The sequence below is a fragment of the Theileria annulata genome, chromosome 4 (assembly GCF_000003225.4).
Source record: "Theileria annulata chromosome 4, complete sequence, *** SEQUENCING IN PROGRESS ***".
Taxonomy (NCBI): Eukaryota; Apicomplexa; class Aconoidasida; order Piroplasmida; family Theileriidae; genus Theileria; species Theileria annulata.
Window position 1 is genome coordinate 663168 of NC_011098.1, and position 17807 is coordinate 680974.

Sequence of the window (17807 nt, forward strand, 5' to 3'; positions counted from 1 at the left end):
CTTTTAATTAAAATGGAATACATTTGGAAAATTATAATTATAAATCATTTATAGGTTAGAATCTGAACAATTTCCCACCACCTGATACACATGGCGATCTGGACTAAAATAATTTGAATATTAATGTAAAATATATGTATAAACAAATTGGTTTGTATAACTAGGATGGAAAATGCCAGAAATAAACCAAAATAGATTAAATATTTCAGAATCTCATGTTGAGAGCTTCAACACATTTATTGATCATTATTCTTTCAATATGGTCAATAATATACCTCCAGTTTATATCACACATAATCCAGATCCATTAAAGTCCTTTTTAAACCCAAAAGATATACCTTACTGTGAGTGTTCATAATGGAAGATAATAATTTTTAGATTTAAAAGTTAGTATAATATCGCTAAAAATAGGATATCCAACAAGACCAGGCTCAGAATGTATAGGAACAAGCCAGAAGATGTACCCAAGGCACGCAAAAACAACCCATACAACATATGAAGCTCCACTGATCGTGACGTTCGGGGTCAAGTTTTTCGAATCTGAATCTATAATCACAAAGGAAGTACCAGTAGGACATATTCCGATAATGGTCAGATCAAATAGATGTAATTTGAAAGGTTAGCCTAGTACAAAATTTAAATTTACCAGTAAAGTTCGTTGATAAAAAGTTTACAGGTTTATCTGGAGAAGAGATGATCAAACAGGGAGAAGATTTAGACGAACCAGGAGGATATTTTATAATTAGAGGAAATGAAAAGATGATAAGACAACTTATAGTTCCAAGATCCAACTATCCAATCGCATTTAAATCGGAATCAAATTCACAAAAGAATGTTTTATTCACAGAATACTCAATATTTATGAGATGCCAATCGTAAGAATTAATACAAAAAAGCTTATGTTTCACAATTATTTAGGGATTTGGATGGTACATGCGTCTCTAACTACCTACACCTAACAATCAATAAAAGGTGTATGTTCAGAGTTATCGTGAGGAACTCAGTAGTTCTGGTTCCACTGTTTTTGCTGCTGAGAGCATTGTTGCCGTTAATAAGCGAGGATGAATTCAAGCGAAAACTGTTGGAAAACTGCTCAAATAACCAGGAAATGACAATACTGTATCACAGAATATTCCTAGATATGGCACAATGTGACCCAGTACTATCGGATATAGACTTTATACAAAACAGGGTAATTTGCCACATAATATTTCATTTTTAGTACCTGTACCGGTTGGGGAAGGCTTGCTGGAATCAAGTAAGCCAATATTTACACCCAGGCTCAACCTTTGAAGAATGCGCACAGCATCTGATAAAATATTTCGTCATTATACATGCAAAATCTAACCTTGATAAGTTCCGCACACTACTATTCATGTTCAATAAATTAGTCAACTTGTCGAACGGTAATATTCAGGTGAGTACATACATTAATATAATGATTAATAGAGTGAGAGTTATGATTCATTTGCATTCCAAGAGATCATGCTAGCAGGACAGTCGTATTCATGTATTTTGAAGGAGAGCCTATACCTCTGCCTGACGAGAATAAGGACAGTGTACAACCTAGAAATCAATAATTTTTTGAGTCATTTGAAAGGTATTTAACATACTTGTTATGTTTGATTAGGTAAAAGGGGATTCAAGAGGAATTTTACAGGAGTGGGAAAACCTGAAATTTTAGACCAGGATTTAGAAGAGGAAATGATAAGAAAGTTTATGAACTCAGTGAACCTGTTCAACTTCGCAATTAACAAAGTAGCACCTGAAGTAACCAAAAAGATACATCACTTCCTATCAACAGGAAATGCATTCAACACCCACTATGAACTAAATCAGAGTACAGGGTTCGCCATTGTTTTGGATAGGATTAACTATCATAGGTTCTCAAGCCACTTGAGGTCAATACACAGAGGGAACATATTCATGAAGATGCGTTCAACACAAGTAAGGAAACTGTTGGGAGAAACTTGGGGCTTCATATGTCCAGTACATACTCCAGATGGAGCACCATGTGGTCTATTACTGCACCTGTCACAATATGCGAAGGCTGTGACGACTCCAAACAAACCCTCATATCTTAACTCAATCAAATCATTTCTAAAATCACAACGACTGCATAATACTGGATCAACAAATAAAGTAAACGGAGGGAACGATAGAATACCATTGGTAGTTGACGGAATACCAGTGGCCTACGTTGATGTGGAAGAAGTGGAGGAGTTTTACGATAAGCTAAGGACGGCAAAAAACCTCGAGAAGTTTGGCATGTGTAAACATTTTGAAACCTGCGCAATGCGAGATAAGTTTGGAGTGTTCTCATCGATATACATCATGACGTTTCCAGGAAGATTGGTGAGGCCAGTAAGGAATATAAAGGATAACCAAATTGAGTTAATAGGCCCAATTACCCAGTTATGGTCTACAATAGCAATAAACGAGTATGAATTGAATAAATCCCACAATAAACTACTAAGTTTACAGTCGAACCCGAGTGCTATGAATAAAGTTCAAGTTCCAAAGGTTGTAAAGAGTCTAAAGGACAATGAACTGGACAACTGCCCAGTTCTTTATGAATACGTGGAGTTGGATATGTGCTGTATATTGAGCCTATCGGCGAGTTTGACTCCATTCAGTAATCATAACCAAAGCCCGAGAAACATGTACCAGTGCCAAATGCTTAAACAGAGCGTTGGAATCCCATTCCACTCCCAGTTCTACAGATCCGAAGTGAAAACGTATGTGCTAACAAGCCTTCAAAGACCACTAGTTGCAACCAAGGAATATGAAAAGATGGGATTTCAAGACTACCCAACAGGAGTGAACTGTGTAGTGGCAATTATAGCACATTCAGGATTTGACATGGAAGATGCAATGATACTCAATAAAGCTTCAGTAGATCGAGGACTCTTTAACTCATTCATATACAAGTCTAAAGTTGTTGACTTAAACTCACAATACTCAAGTAACAAGGAAAGAGGTGGAACGGTCGAATATTTCAATAACATGGATAAAGATAGTAAACTAATAGTCAAGAAACTGGATTTCGACGGGTTGCCGAGACTGGGAGAAAAACTAACTAAAAACAGTCCATTTTACAGAATAGAAGAAAAGGGAAAAAACAATATAATGAATGATAGAGTTGTTAAGTATACAGATGAACCAGCGATAGTAGACCAAATCACACTTGTGGGTAAATCCGATCTTACAGTGGGAGACAAAATCAGTTGCCCAGGACTAAAACATGATAGAGCAATAATTAAGCTGAGAGTGTTGAGGTCGCCAATCGTAGGAGATAAGTTTGCGAGCCGACACGGGCAAAAGGGAATCTTGTCAGCAGTTTGGCCCACAGAAGATATGCCTTTTTTAGAAAATGGAATTGTTCCAGACGTCATATTTAATCCACACGGTCTACCATCGAGAATGACTATAGGTATCTACTAAATAGTGTCATTAAATATAATATTTCCATAAATACAATTGAGATGGTTTGTAAAATTGTGTTTAGGAAAGCTTATAGAGGGAATGGCCGGGAAAGTTGCCTCAATTTACGGAAAGCCCCAGGACTCAACGTGTTTCCAGACGTATTATTCAGAAAACAATGATAAGGGAAATGAAGAAATGGAAGAGGTGGATGTAGTTGATTATTTCGGGAAGAGCCTAATTTCAGCCGGATATGAATACTATGGAACGGAATCGATGTACTGTGGAACGTTGGGAACTGAGATACAAACACACATTTTCGTGGGTCTGATATACTACCAGAGGCTAAGACATATGGTCTCAGATAAAGCTCAGGTATTTTAAACTCAAATATAAATGTACAGGTGAGAGCGACTGGACCAGTGGATACGATAACGAAGCAGCCAGTAAAGGGAAGGAAAAACCTTGGAGGTATAAGGTTTGGAGAAATGGAACGAGATGCACTCATAGCACATGGAACAGCAAATTTGCTTCAAGATAGACTTCTTCACTGTTCGGATGCGCATATGGCCTACGTTTGTCCTAAATGTGGATCTATACTGTCACCGTCAATATCGTCCCTGGAGGCAAACACCAAACGCCAAGTCTCAATATGTACAATATGCCAAGTTAACTGTAAATTGGTAACAATACCATACGTCTTAAGGTAAGACAATTATTACAATAATCAAATTTAGATATGTCGCAAACGAGTTAGCAACAATGAACATTGGAATAAAGTTACATTTGTCACAATTGGGATCCAAAATCGACTCATAATATGATACATAAAATATATTTGATACGTAATGGAACTAGAATGAATTTTTTATGTTTTATAAAATTTGCTATTATCTTTATTGCAGAGAATGGGAAAGGTCACTTAAATAAATTAAATACAAGTTTGAAAGAACCGAAAATCTATTCTTTAATTGAAAAAAATGATGGTGGCGAAAGGGGGAGACAGAAGACAGGAGTTGATGTTTTACAGGAAAACGACTCAATTAATTTTAAAACGACAAAAATCGTCGTAGGATTAGGTGAGAAACTATATTAACAAATTTTCAAGAGTACCTGGGAGCTGGATATGATATAATTAAGGCAAACACCATGGGGGACTCTGAACAAGGAGAAGATTTGGGATACAGAGCCCCCGTCATAGATTTTGCTTGGGCACAAACTGATGTGGGAGTTACGAATAGTCTGGACTCATTACAACCAGTGGGAGGATGGGTAAGGCCTAAAGTGTCGTGTGGAGAGTCTGAAAATGTAAACATAAATTCATAAAAAATTTTAGTTATTGTGTATAATGGTATATTAGGTGACTGAAATAGAGTCAATAAGTAATTTAAAAGATGTGACGGAAAGCGACGTGCAAGTTGACGTAAAGGTTCCTAACGTTGGAACAGGATCATTGAACACACAATATCAAGAATTAAAAGCTGATTCAGAAAACAGAAAAAATAAATTGTACACAAACACATACTACTGTTTCACCTATGCGGCAGGAATACCTCCAACACTTGATTGGTAAATAATCATTGGAAATTTTTAATTAGGAATACAACCGAGGATTTTAATTTATCAGTTTCTGAATTACCAAAGAAAATTAAAGATTATGAAAAGTGTACACCAGAGGGATACAAGAAAAGAATAAAAGAATGCAAGGATTTGGTCAAATGGATGGAGTTTTTCTCAGAGTTCGGAACCCATGTTGTTGTTCAAGTTCATTTGGGTGAGCAAAGAATTAACCAATATATATTAGGAGGAAAGTTAACTCGATACTTGAGTGTTCCATCAAGTATAATTGAATCTCTGTCAAACAAAGGATTTGATGTAAACGCAGTGATTGGAGCTGTCATATCTGGAGTTAAAACAGACATATCGGTTGGAGCTTCAAAGTCAGATGAAAGTGAAATAAAGCAACTTAAAAAATCATCAAAACTGAAATTTAGTGTTTTGGGAGGAATTCACCCAGATAGGCAGATTTCACCATCATCAATAAGAAACTGGAAATCAACAGTTCCTAGATATCCAATGCCTATTAAGATTGATGTGGAGACAATAAGTACATTTTTGCCAAGATCATATTATAATTCATTCAAAGAAGCATTGAATTTCTACATAACACTCAACAAAGCTCTTCCTTGGGATATTGAACAAAAGGAAAAAAGGCTTATGACCATAAAATCACTGGTAAACATAATATAATTATTAAAAACGTATAGTTGGTAAATTCGAAACAGGTAGTAGTCACAAACAAAAATGATGAAATACCTGTGGCGAAATGTCAAAATGGGAAAAGAGTACTTTTTGGATTCATTATAAACATTTATGAAGATTTAACCACCTCTGTGTATTCATGCATACAATACAAGTAATGCTTGATTAATTATAATTTTTAGAAAATTTTGCACTGTCGATGAAATTATGGAAAAATCCACAGTAATTATATATACACTTTGCGGGAACTCACTGGGCCTTGAATTCAAAACTAAATATGTAAATGATGAAAATGGTGAAAATGTAAAATAACAAAATGTTCAAGAATTTCATAGAATTTGAAATGTGACGATCGAGATGAAGTTGTTACTGGATTTAGTATATCGATAAAGGACAACAAAATGATACCGTGTAAAACTGGCGAATCATTTTGTAAAACCGGACAAAATGGGCCATTAATTTTAATCTGTACAGACAAAAGACTGCCTGAATTAAGAGTAAAAATTATATTATTTCACATATAAAACTAAAAATTAAATTCATAGAGTGTTGAAACTAAAAGCCGGATGGTCAAAGATGGCAAGATCAATTTTGGAAATGATAAAAAGACACTTTCTGGTTTGTTTCCAAATGTATATAAAAACTTTAGGATTTTCTGCTTGTATAGATGAAAAATCAAAAGTAGAAGCATGTCAACCGTTTTCCAACGGGTGTAAACTTATCACAAATGATGATTGTAAATTATCTTTCGGTTGGGGAATTTTCAGTAATTAACATGTATTAAACACTTAATATAATGATGATTTACACAATGCAAAGATTATGCTCTTTTTATTTGATTTAGAAGAGCAACTTTGAGTGTGTTTCATGCAGGGTTCTGTGTCGTCAAAGTTTGAAGTGTCCTTTTCTGGAAAATATGAAACATGCCCTGACAAATCAATTATGTAAATAAACTACCAGTAATAATTTTGTAACCATCTGAGCATGAAATTTTTGCATCGTTAGATATACTGGAAATTAAAATTTTTAGTTGAAGCTAAACACAAATATGATTTTGTTGTAAACCTTATTAACTTTTTCCAAATGTGAATAACATAGTGCCCAAATGTAAGAAGTTTCATTATCAACAAGATCATATTTGCAAGATTTACTTCCTAAAATTCATTGCTGTCTATTTACATACCGTATTCACACTCCTTTGTTGATGAAATTACTCCGTCAACTGTAACAATCACTAATCCGATTTGTATCATTGAGTGATTCGGGCACTCTAGTTCAATGTTTTTCTACAAATTTTAATATTAAAATTTATTTAGTATATAAACTCCGTACATCATCCTTTTTGGATATCTTTGTTACTTGTTGAACTTCGGGTTGTAACCCATAAGTACAAGTTATCCAGCTAAGTGAGTTCTCTACGTTTTCATATGTTGGAATTATACACTCTTTCCTGTAAATCATTAGGTAAAAAATGATATTTATTTTATTAACATTTTAGATTTGCAATATTTGACTCCTAGTAACTTTTCACCCCCGAAAATAAGGGAAATGCCCATGAGGGTTTTTGAACCAGTAGGACATTTGATTTTATTATTGTTGTTCCATGAAACAATCGTAGTACCATTTTCAATCTGAATTAATATTCTGTTAAATTAGTCACCTCTTTCGAAAGTTCAATTGAATTACCGGTTATCATCTTTAATTTTTCATAACTTATCCCGTTCAGTATAGCATACTGGTGTAGGGCTTGGTCATAAGATGGGTGCAAAGCCGGTTTGATTAATGTCTTTAAACTAGTTGAAACAACTCCAATTGGCATTGGATTTTCAGCTACAGTTTCTGCCCAGTGTGCAAATTCATTATCATCCATTGGGAAATTAGGCATTTTACCACCTATCACATACATTTTCTTTTGACCAATTTCATCAAGCCTAGCTTTTGAACCACTCATGTCTAGATTCAACTTGCCATTTTCTGAACCCAATTCAGTTCTAACCTCAGCTTCTATATCTATTCCCTTTTTCTTAAGTCCTTCTAAAGTTGAAGAATCAAATACCATTGTTTGGTTTATTTTACCACCTAAACTCATTATATAATATACATACAATTTATGTTATATACAATATACTACAATGTATATACCAAGAGTAAGCTGGTTATTAAAATGAGTCCCAAACACCTCAAAAAATTTAATCCACGGCTTAATAGACTTACATTCTTCATCAGACAAATTCAATTTATTATCAATGTTACAGTTTTCAATTAATTTAGAGCTTAAGACTGGAAGCTTGGAAACAATGTGGTTAAAATATTCAGTGTACTCCCTTGAAAATATATTAAAAAATATTCATACCACTTTAAATTTAAGGGAATTCCGACTTGATATCTAACGCACTGCTCAGTTTTATTGTATATCTTCTGCCTTTTTGATCTAAAATCATGTAAAAAATTGCATGCATACTTTGAGTTCATAACGGCGTTTTTGTATTCCAAGGAACCAGTAAATGAATTTTCTGGAATATCTCCATTCAATTTAGTACTTGCTGATAACGAATCCTTAAGTTCTTCCAAGTTGCTTATTTCATTTATCTAATTATTCTGATATTAAGTTTAGTTACTTTAGTTGATCTACTACATGAAAAAACAGGTCTGACCCATCCACCTACTGGGTGCAATGATCCTAAAGTAGGAGAGTATCCTTCCGAGTTCTTTCTCCATGCAAATTCTATTATAGGAGCTCTATATCCTGGGTCTAACAAAGTAGAATCACCGCCAACCGAATTTGCGTAAATTGAATCATAACCAACTCCAAGGTAGTCTATGACATAAAATGGATACAATGAATAAATACCAAGACCAGGACAGCCATGATCAAACTCGTTATTAATGTTATTTGTCATCATATCCTCTATATCTTGGTCCAATCGGTTTTCTATTTAAAGTATAAACCCACACACTCACACACAAACCTTCAATTTTGTTATTTTTTACATTTCCCTCACTATTTATATAATAAGGGTGTGAATAGTTAATGCCTAAATGATTTAAATTGACAAGTGAATAAGAAAATTTAGGAAAACAAATGAATATAAAAAAGGCTGTTAAAGTTTTGACTCTCATTATTAGGTTAAACTGGGAGTTGAAATAGTAAGGAAGAACACATAATTTATCACTAAAGAAATAATTTAAGGAAGGAATTATAAAATGTATAAAGAATTATGAAGGAACATCTAAGAATCTAGGAAAAATGAAATTTTATGAAAATATAGAGTATTAAATGAAATATCTTGTTAAATAATTTTTAATTTTATGTATATATGAATTTTTAGTTAATTTAAAGTGAAAATTGTGTTTTAATCAAAAATGTGTATTTAACACAACAGGTTTCATAATCATTCAGAATTTTTTTACCATGTTATTATATATGATCAAACAGATTCAAAGTTCATTTATTAATGAATCTTGTTAAATTATTTAGATATCAAAAAATATATTCTTCTATTCCTAGAAGGGGAATTGACGAGTTGTGGAAGGGTAACAATATATATTAGTTTTTACAAATTAATACCTAGGTGGTTATCTCGACCCAGAAACTCCATTTAGCCAGAAAGAGAAACTTTCTACCACTGGTTACCCTTGGCCTTCCTACCTTCTAAGGCAAAAAAGTTTCGAGGATTTAAGGAGCCTTTACTTTTCATGTTTAAAGGAGAAGAATCTTCTTCTAGGTGAAAGATGGGCTGCACTTCAGAACCATGTTAAGCCACCAAAACACGGAAGGCTCAAGAAGGTAATTTTTACCAAGGATTTAAAATTCAGGTTAAACTTACCATGAAACGTATACTTGGTGTTATAACTAGGAGAGAGATACACCAACAGTGTTTACGAGCCAAACAAATTCTGAAATCTCAGGTATTTATGTCAGAAACAATTAAATTACGTGCTTTTAGGAAGAAAAGGAAGTTCTAGAGACTAGGCTGTTCAAGCTAAAGGAGCTTTTAAATGAACTTAATTTCAAAATTAAGAGGTTATTTTTCAAGCACTCATAACCTATAGATCAAAATCGCATGACTCATTGTCTAAAACAGGATGGCTTAAAACTGTTTCTAAGATTGAGAGTGAAATGGAGGAAATTGAACTGAAGCTCCAACCCCTGAGAAAAGGTTTGCTAATAGGTTTACAAAATTTTCAGAAACTCTGCAACTCAGGGTTCCAAACTGGCGTTACGAGAGGAAATACTCAGACCTTCCAGGGAGAATCACCTGGAATAAGGACTACATACCTGCGCTGAAGAGCGCATTGCGCAGGCCATTTAAGTTTTATTAATTATCTTGTAAATAAAATACACATTAAATTAAAAATTAAGAAAATGTCCAGTCGTTGGTGGTGTGTACTACATAGAACCCCTTGTACTCACTTAGCTTCACATCTGGTAGGATCTTTCTACTCTTTTTGCGGGATTTGCTCTTGCTCCTCTTCCGTTCACCCATTTCAGACTTATCTTTCTTTGTTTTACCTTCTTTGTTTGCTTCTAGTGGGTCTTCTGATTTACTATTGTACAGTTCATCCTCTTTAGATACCGTTCTGAGGCGGCCAAATTCGTCATTTTGGAATGTGTGTCCTGGATCTGAACCCACAGGTTCTTTATCCTCACCAACGCCTTTATAAACATCTTTCTTTTCTGAGAATTTACGATCCTGTGTTAGTTTAGGCTCAATGGGAGAATCTAAATACTTAATATTTCTGGTCCTCTCAGACTTAACTTCAGAACCGTTCAGTTCCCTTGGTTGGGCTCTACTTGATTTGCTACTCAAAACACTAATATCCTCATATTGTCCATCAGCTCTGCCTGATAGCTTATCGGACCTAGGACTTCCCCGGTTTTTATGCGATAATTTCATCAAACTAACTCTTTCCGAGTCTCCAATCGGGTCAATCATCGGATCTATTATGGTCCATGAGTTTTCGATAATTTGTAACTCCGTTAATTCATTCAGTTCTGAAAGTTCATCGTCACCCAAAATCATATCAAATGATTGACTTGATTCAATGTTTTTAGAATCATATTCACTGCATATTGTAGACATTTCTCTTAGAGTTCTCGATTTAAACGGTTCAGGCTCTTTTTTAGTTTTATCAGTTTCCGGTTCTAAGTATTTAACTTTCATAACTTCATTCTCCCCGTCTTTATCAGATTTTATGGTGGCAGATAAATCTCTTTCAGGAGTTAAAGTTAATAGCTCGAATTCTTCCCCAATAATCTCAGGATGTGCAGACTTGTCATCCTTGAGTTGCTCAACCATTTGGGTAGATTTATCAGACTTACCCGTTGATGTTCTAGCCAACGAAGTCTTGGAATCTTTGTATTCCTCAAGATCATTTGTAGATGTAGAAACATCCATTTTGGATAATGATGTTGTTGGTTTATCAAAATTTGAAAGCAATTCACTAGTTAAAGCTGATTTATTAAGCTTTGGTTTTACAACTTTTGTTGAAAAGGTTAGCCATTCATCACTACGAGACCTCTGTTTAAGTTTAGTTTTTGAGATTGAGGTTTCGTTCTTCTTTTCAGGTAGAGGGTCCAAATAGGTGTCGTAAGGTAAGAATTCTGAACTAGAACTTTGTGGAGGTTGCTTGTTAATATTTTGTTCAAACGACTTTTTAGGGGGAAATCTATTAAATTCAGGATGCTTTGTAACTAATTTAGTGGAGGTCCTATGAGTTTCTTTACTTGTTTTACGGTCTGATTTCAAGGGTATAATTGGTTTAAGCTCGAAAAACTCTGAAACATATTATATTCATAAATAAGGTTACCTCTAGGTAGTGGAACATGAACCATGGGTATTCGGACACCCTTTTCTTCAAAATTCCCGGACCTTTTAATAATATCGATCAGTGTTTCAATCTCTTCGGACTGTTGTCTGAAGTTCAACTTTTGTAGTGGATCCTTATTTTTGAGTTGCTTTTGAGCCCGCTTTAACCTCAGATCATAGATAGACTTTTTCATCAAAGAATTATATTTATCTCTGTCAAATCTTTGGTTTCCAAAATTTTGCTCCGATTTATAGTTTTTTGGCTTGATCATATTAGACTGTCTTACCACTTCCATGATCATGTTCATTTTATCTTTTTTCGGCATAGATATGACCTGTAAGGTCGGATTCCGGTGAATACAATCCGGCATTTCCTTTATATGATTTAATTGATCATTATTTACAAAAATTTACCAAATGTGTATGTATTTTACAGTTAAACTCTGGTCCTCTAATCTAAGCAACCATACCTATTTTTATTTTCAAGATTTTTGTTATTTTTATATTTTCGTATTTTCTCTTACTTTTCGAGTTTGGTTTTCTGGATTTTGCGTCTCTACTTCCGTGCAAGTCCCAGTGCAGTTAGGCACTCCATGCTTTGTCCTACTTGGTTTCCTCCAACACATCTTCTTTTTTACGAACAGATATTTTGTTTTTTCTTCATTTATTTTTTCCGCTATCAAAAATATTGGAATCTACTCTTTTTCTCTTTTTTCTCTAGTTTTTTTCTCCCAGGTTCCTCCATCTGCTGGCAGTAATGTACTATTTTCCTGAAGAAACTCATTTTAGCTAATCTAACTAATGTATATTTATAGAGATTTCTAGGAAAAAATTAAAATGCTGTTTTCGTTGAAATGTTTATTAGGCTCAGCCTAATTAAACTAGGCTTCAGTTAAAATTAGCTTTGGGTAAATTGCCATTGCCATTAATTCCTGTAGAAGTAGTTTGCAGGCGTAGGGAATTGTGACTTGGGAGATTTGGGTCTTGTTGTCGCAGGCTGTGCACTGGAAGGAGCTGTTGTTTAGGTTGGCTACCGATAATAGTCCGCAGAAATTGCATACGTGTACTCTATATGCATCTGACTGGTCAAACAGTCTTTCCTTGAGCATCTTCGCCGCTCCATGTGATATCATACAGTCACGTTCCATTTCTCCGAATCTGAGCCCACCTTCTCTTGAGCGTCCTTCAGTTGGTTGTCTCGTCAACATTGTTACTGGGCCTCTGGCCCTGGCGTGTATTTTATCCTCTACCATATGTTTCAGCCTTTGGTAGTATGTTGGGCCAACGAATATCTTACTGGCCATCAAATTACCTATTTATTCATTAATTTAGTTAATATATTTATGTATTGAACCTGTGAATCCGTTATGGAATGCTTCATTTCCGTATCTTGAGTATCTACACTTGAACAAACGGTTAGAAATCTGTTCTAGTGTCATTTTACTGAATGGTGTTGCGTCGCCTTCCATACCAACTAGAGATCCAACTTTACCTATAAAATTAATGAATTTCTGCAAAAATATTTAAGTGGTTAGCTGTTGAATGAAAATTTACCTAGTAAACACTCAATCAGGTGACCTATTGTCATTCTTGACGGCACTGCGTGTGGGTTCATAATAATGTCTGGTACTATTCCGTCACACGTGAATGGGAGGTCTTCCATTCTAAATGTCATTCCTATTGTTCCTTTCTGGCCATGTCTGCTTGCGAACTTATCTCCTATTTGTGGTACTCTGATACTTCTCACCTTGACCTTTGTAAATTTACATCCCTTGTTGTTTACTGTTAGGAGCACGTTATCCACCACTCCGTTTTCGTTGGGTCTCAGACAACAGCTGCAGTCCATTCTCAAGTTCATTTCAGGCGTGTATTGTGGGTTATTTGGGTCTGATTCCACTGGTGACGACCTTCCTATTATGATATCATCTCCCAATACTCTGCTTCCTGGCTCTATAAGTCCATCGTTATCTAGTTTCGAGTAATCTCCTCTTTTCAAATTTAAGAATTTCCCTAATTTTCATTTTATTTTAATTGTAAATATAATTATTAATTTAATGATTTACCTGTTGATGTTGGTTTGGTGAATGACTCGATGACGGTACTTCCCAAGTACTTTTCCTCTGATGAATATGTCCTGTTAAACACTGATCTGAACAGTCCTCTATCAATTGAAGACTGATTCATAATTAGTGAATCTTCCTGGTTGTAACCTAAAGATCTTGTTAATCAAATTGAGTTTACCTGTGTAGCACATAATTGCCACTATGGAGTTAATTCCTGCTGGGAGTTCTCTGAACCTTAAAAACTCCATTGATCTTGTGCACACTAGTGGTTTCTGTGGGTAATACAGCACATGGCTTAGTGTATCCATTCTTAGATTATAGTTGGTGCTATACACCCCCATTGCTTGTTTTCCCATTGCTGACTGGTAGGTGTTCCTTGGGCTTTGGTTCTGGTCTGGGAATGGTATAATTGATGCACACACTCCCAGTATCATACTCGGGTGTATTTCACAGTGCGTGTAACTGTTACAGTAGTTGTTATTATTAACAAGGTCGTCTGGGAACATTGCTATCATGCATATTTCCTCCTCCTCGCAATCGATATATTCTACCACTCCAGTTTCCATGAGACCTGACCAGGTCAATTGATTATTTTCTATCATATTAGCATGTCTCTTTGTTATCAACAGTCTGTTATTCTCAACTATATACAATGGCCTCATTGATCGCCCTATAATAATTTTTCAAAATTCATTAAAATTTCTATTACCTGAATCTGTGAATATTTTAATCTCGTTTGACATGATATCTCTCACTATTGATGTTTCGCTGCTTATATTTCCCTTCCTTCTCAGCTCCAGCAGTACGTTTACTAACGAATCTGGCTGGTTGAAAACTCCTACCCAGGTACCATTCAGGAATATCTTTACTCTATCCTTTATCAAAATTGGGCTGATTTCGTCAAGGGAGTCCATTCCGAACTCCAGCAGAAAGTCCAGGATTGTGCTTGACAGGCTTCCCACACTGATGTAACACATCAACGCTAGGTTCTTGACCAAACCAACTGCTTGACCTTCTGGTGTTTCTGCTGGGCAGATCATTCCCCAGTGTGTATTATGTAACTGTCTTGGTTTCGCCATTTTTCCTTCTCTTCCTACAATTTTTACTATTTTTTAAAAAAAATTTTACCTAGTGGTGTATTCAGCCTCCTCAGATGTGACAAATATGACGCAAACGTTAGTCTATTGAGTACTTGTGAGACTCCTGTTCTCACTACATTTCCATCCTTATCTCTTCCCCAGTTCCCTAAATCAACATTTAAAATCCAAATTTACATATTGTAAATTTCTTTAATAAAATAAATTTTATCTTAATTATTTTACTATGTGTACCTGTTAGTAGTTGATATTGTAATCCTTGCGTTATTTGTGAGCAGGATTTAATCGCTCCTGCCACGTCAAATGAGCGTCCTGAATCAATTTGATTTTTTAGGAACCTTTCTACATCCTTAGCCAACTTTCTAAACAAAGTTCCAAAACTACTTGCCATCAGTGATCCCGCTAGATCCAGTCTTTTTTTCCCGAAATGTTCTCTGTCATCTTCATTTATACGTCCCAGCTGGTTTAGGAGCAACCTGTGTATCATGTAACCCAGGTAAAAGCACTTTTTCGACTCAGACCCCACCTCCGTTCCAACGTGCGGCAAAAAATGTCGGCGTAGTGTTTCCTTTGCGAAATTTAGTCTTTCCTCCTGAAGTGCTCCCACTGTCGGGCCTCTTTTACCTAATTACACATTTATATTATTTCATCAAATTTAATTAAACACTGAGCATATGCATACCTATGAAGTCCAGGCACTGTTCTTGTGAGGTGTATTCTGAGCATTCTTCGAGACTTGATCTCATCAAGGACAGCATTTGTGTATCTGAGAAATCGTAGACTATTCTCTGGAGTATATCCCTGTCTGAGATACACCCAAGTGCTCTGAAAAGTATGGGAACTGGTATGTCGCTTCTTATGTACGGGAGTACTGCCACCATCTTATCTAAAAAAATTTAAGGTAGAATACACAATCCAATAAAACTAGCTAGTATCACTATGTTTAATACTTTTGGTGAGTTGGGAATTTGAAATCATGATTGTAAGTGATGTAACTCCCTGTATGAAATCAGGCTGTGACCTAAGCTGTGCTACTGCTGAATATTTTGAATTTTTTTTATTGAAAACATAGACGAAATTGTTCGCCATTCTCTCCTGTGCTATTAAAACCCTCTCTCCTCCGTTCACAACAAAGTAGCCTCCTTGATCAAATACACACTCTCCTATGTCTGACAAATCCTGATCATTAAGTCCTCTCGTCCAGCAGTATGACGACTTGTGCATCATTGGCATTCTACACAGGGGTACTCTTGGGTACACTGTTGAGTCTGTTTGTGTAAGTTTTCCATCTTCATTAATGTATGTTTCCTGTTCAATATCAATATATACTTGCGAGGCGTATGTTAGATTTCTCAGTCTCGCTTCTTGTGGCCATATGTGTTTAAACACTCCGTCCTTCTCCTCTACTGAAGGCTTGCTTAGCGATAGTTGGCCGAATTTTAACTTGTACACTACACTATTTTCCACCTCCTCTTCTGGTCGATAATTTGGTTGCGGTCTGTATAATCGTTTATTATATACTTTGAATACGTGATCTCGATTGGAGGGTGTGAGTCTATAATCTCTTGCATACGGTATGTTATGAAATCATTAAAGCTTTCAATTTGTTGGTGTACTAGTCCGTGTTCATTAAAAAATGAACCTAATTATTAAATTTCATCGTTAATATAATTTATAAATAAATCTCAATATACTAATTAACAAAAATTAAGTAATTAAAATTATCTTTTCATATACCTATGACCTTCCAGGTATCTTCTTCTGTAAAATTTTCATCATCACGCTTTAAATATTGAGAGTGATCGAGATCCTGTTCGATATTATATTTTTCTGGTGAATATTCGGAATAGGTGCTGGTGATAAGTTGAGATTCTAAGAATAACATTAGTTTATTGGATTTTAAACAAACCTGATAACCTTTCCGATCCAGAAACATGTTGTGTGGTAGAAAAATAAAAATCAGAATCCATCTATATTTTAAATATTCAATAAAAGTCCATTTGATATTGGTATTGTTGCCTCCCCACCATCATCTCGACAAAATAATATTTACTTTACTTTAATTTGTTTCTAGAAACCAAAACACAAATTTATTAGCTTTGTAATTTATTTGTATTTCTTTTGATTCTTGATATAAATTGAGATACATAAAGTTTTAAAGGAAAAAACATCTATGTACTTTTTAATATAAGATTATTAGAACAAACTTATTTAAATTAGATAATAAAAATGGACAACACCAATGTGGCTTATCAGAGAAAGAATCGTGTTTTATCGGATTCTTCTAATAGGCTTAAAACACTTGTAAAAGGTGATCACGAAGATGATGAAGACGAATTGAAGAGTGTTCCAACATTAGATACAGATAAAAAGGATTCTAAAGCATTAGAAAAAAGTAAACCTAACACGAATGTTGATACTGTTGATGATACAGAAGAAGTTGTTGAGGAAGGAGACCCGAATACAGTTCGTTTATATGGATACTTACAGTTACATTTGTATTTCTTTGCTTTGTTATTCGGAGGGTTTGTTTGCTACTTGAGGCAACATGAGGCATTAACAGAATACTATCCGAGGTTTTTGAAGAATTTCTACCTTTTGTTGAAGAAAAAAAACGCACATCTAGTTCCAGAATATGGGTTCAAATTTTGGACCGATCTTAGTGATAAAACGAAAAAGACTATAGTAAGATATTTCAGCTATGGAACAATTTTTTTAAACCTCTATCCAGTTCTAACTTCTCCTTCCAAGCCAAAGAAGAACAAAGATGGAGAAGTTATACCTGATCCTCAAAGAGATGCTCAAGTAGTGTTCAACAAGACTGTTATCAAGTATGGCTCTTCCTTTTTCAGAACGCTCTCCGCCACGCTTTTTTGTGGATTATTAGGTTATGATTTGGCCTACAACCTACCATATCTCAAGACGCTCTTTACCAAAAAATAATTTTCTGACAACACACAGATTATATTCTAAAAAAATACTTTATACTATTAAAAAATATATTATATTATTCTGTATTTTATAGCATCATTGTTTTCTTACATGTAGCTATTATTAGTTGATGTTGTACCTTCAGCACTATTAACTCAAGTTATGAGAAATATATATTTTCCAAAATCCTCTCAATTTCTCTCCAAATTTATTTCAAAATG

At 34.9% G+C, this 17807-nt stretch overlaps 7 protein-coding genes across 7 annotated transcripts, besides 4 other annotated features; 4 read left to right on the forward strand and 3 right to left on the reverse strand.

The window, feature by feature from the left end:
* Positions 1–172: 172 nt before the first annotated feature.
* Positions 173–4133, forward strand: TA07900 (DNA-directed RNA polymerase I, second largest subunit, putative; the record flags this gene model as incomplete). Its single annotated transcript, XM_947909.1, has 9 exons — positions 173–344; positions 379–618; positions 650–875; positions 919–1192; positions 1223–1417; positions 1450–1600; positions 1631–3433; positions 3509–3798; positions 3828–4133. The coding sequence occupies 9 exons, from the start codon at positions 173–175 to the stop codon at positions 4131–4133; spliced, it is 3657 nt and encodes a 1218-aa protein (XP_953002.1).
* Positions 986–1054: a sequence feature (1 probable transmembrane helix predicted for TA07900 by TMHMM2.0 at aa 236-258).
* A 149-nt stretch (positions 4134–4282) lies between the features above and the next one.
* TA07905 (MAC/perforin, putative) lies at positions 4283–5997 on the forward strand (the record flags this gene model as incomplete). Its single annotated transcript, XM_947910.1, has 6 exons — positions 4283–4502; positions 4532–4731; positions 4784–4992; positions 5022–5658; positions 5691–5839; positions 5868–5997. 6 exons carry the CDS (start codon positions 4283–4285, stop codon positions 5995–5997), a joined length of 1545 nt encoding a protein of 514 aa, XP_953003.1.
* A 476-nt stretch (positions 5998–6473) lies between these two features.
* On the reverse strand, positions 6474–8588 carry TA07910 (MAC/perforin, putative; the record flags this gene model as incomplete). The annotated part of the gene is made up of 10 exons (XM_947911.1): positions 6474–6613; positions 6643–6721; positions 6751–6839; positions 6869–6971; positions 7018–7135; positions 7177–7316; positions 7346–7764; positions 7807–8009; positions 8039–8274; positions 8304–8588. The coding sequence occupies 10 exons, from the start codon at positions 8586–8588 to the stop codon at positions 6474–6476; spliced, it is 1812 nt and encodes a 603-aa protein (XP_953004.1).
* Positions 8589–9140: 552 nt separating this feature from the next.
* Positions 9141–10008, forward strand: TA07915 (uncharacterized protein; the record flags this gene model as incomplete). The annotated part of the gene is made up of 6 exons (XM_947912.1): positions 9141–9219; positions 9258–9472; positions 9502–9594; positions 9633–9709; positions 9739–9845; positions 9875–10008. The coding sequence occupies 6 exons, from the start codon at positions 9141–9143 to the stop codon at positions 10006–10008; spliced, it is 705 nt and encodes a 234-aa protein (XP_953005.1).
* A 35-nt stretch (positions 10009–10043) lies between these two features.
* TA07920 (uncharacterized protein) lies at positions 10044–11866 on the reverse strand (the record flags this gene model as incomplete). Its single annotated transcript, XM_947913.1, has 2 exons — positions 10044–11464; positions 11497–11866. 2 exons carry the CDS (start codon positions 11864–11866, stop codon positions 10044–10046), a joined length of 1791 nt encoding a protein of 596 aa, XP_953006.1.
* A 510-nt stretch (positions 11867–12376) lies between these two features.
* Positions 12377–16625, reverse strand: TA07925 (DNA-directed RNA polymerase II subunit, putative; the record flags this gene model as incomplete). The annotated part of the gene is made up of 13 exons (XM_947914.1): positions 12377–12807; positions 12850–12987; positions 13050–13505; positions 13559–13705; positions 13737–14228; positions 14268–14651; positions 14687–14803; positions 14833–15279; positions 15338–15541; positions 15606–16153; positions 16186–16297; positions 16393–16527; positions 16565–16625. 13 exons carry the CDS (start codon positions 16623–16625, stop codon positions 12377–12379), a joined length of 3672 nt encoding a protein of 1223 aa, XP_953007.1.
* A 259-nt stretch (positions 16626–16884) lies between these two features.
* On the forward strand, positions 16885–17598 carry TA07930 (uncharacterized protein; the record flags this gene model as incomplete). The annotated part of the gene is made up of 1 exon (XM_947915.1): positions 16885–17598. One exon carries the CDS (start codon positions 16885–16887, stop codon positions 17596–17598), a length of 714 nt encoding a protein of 237 aa, XP_953008.1.
* Positions 17137–17196: a sequence feature (3 probable transmembrane helices predicted for TA07930 by TMHMM2.0 at aa 85-104, 152-169 and 205-227).
* Positions 17338–17391: a sequence feature (3 probable transmembrane helices predicted for TA07930 by TMHMM2.0 at aa 85-104, 152-169 and 205-227).
* Positions 17497–17565: a sequence feature (3 probable transmembrane helices predicted for TA07930 by TMHMM2.0 at aa 85-104, 152-169 and 205-227).
* Positions 17599–17807: the final 209 nt, after the last annotated feature.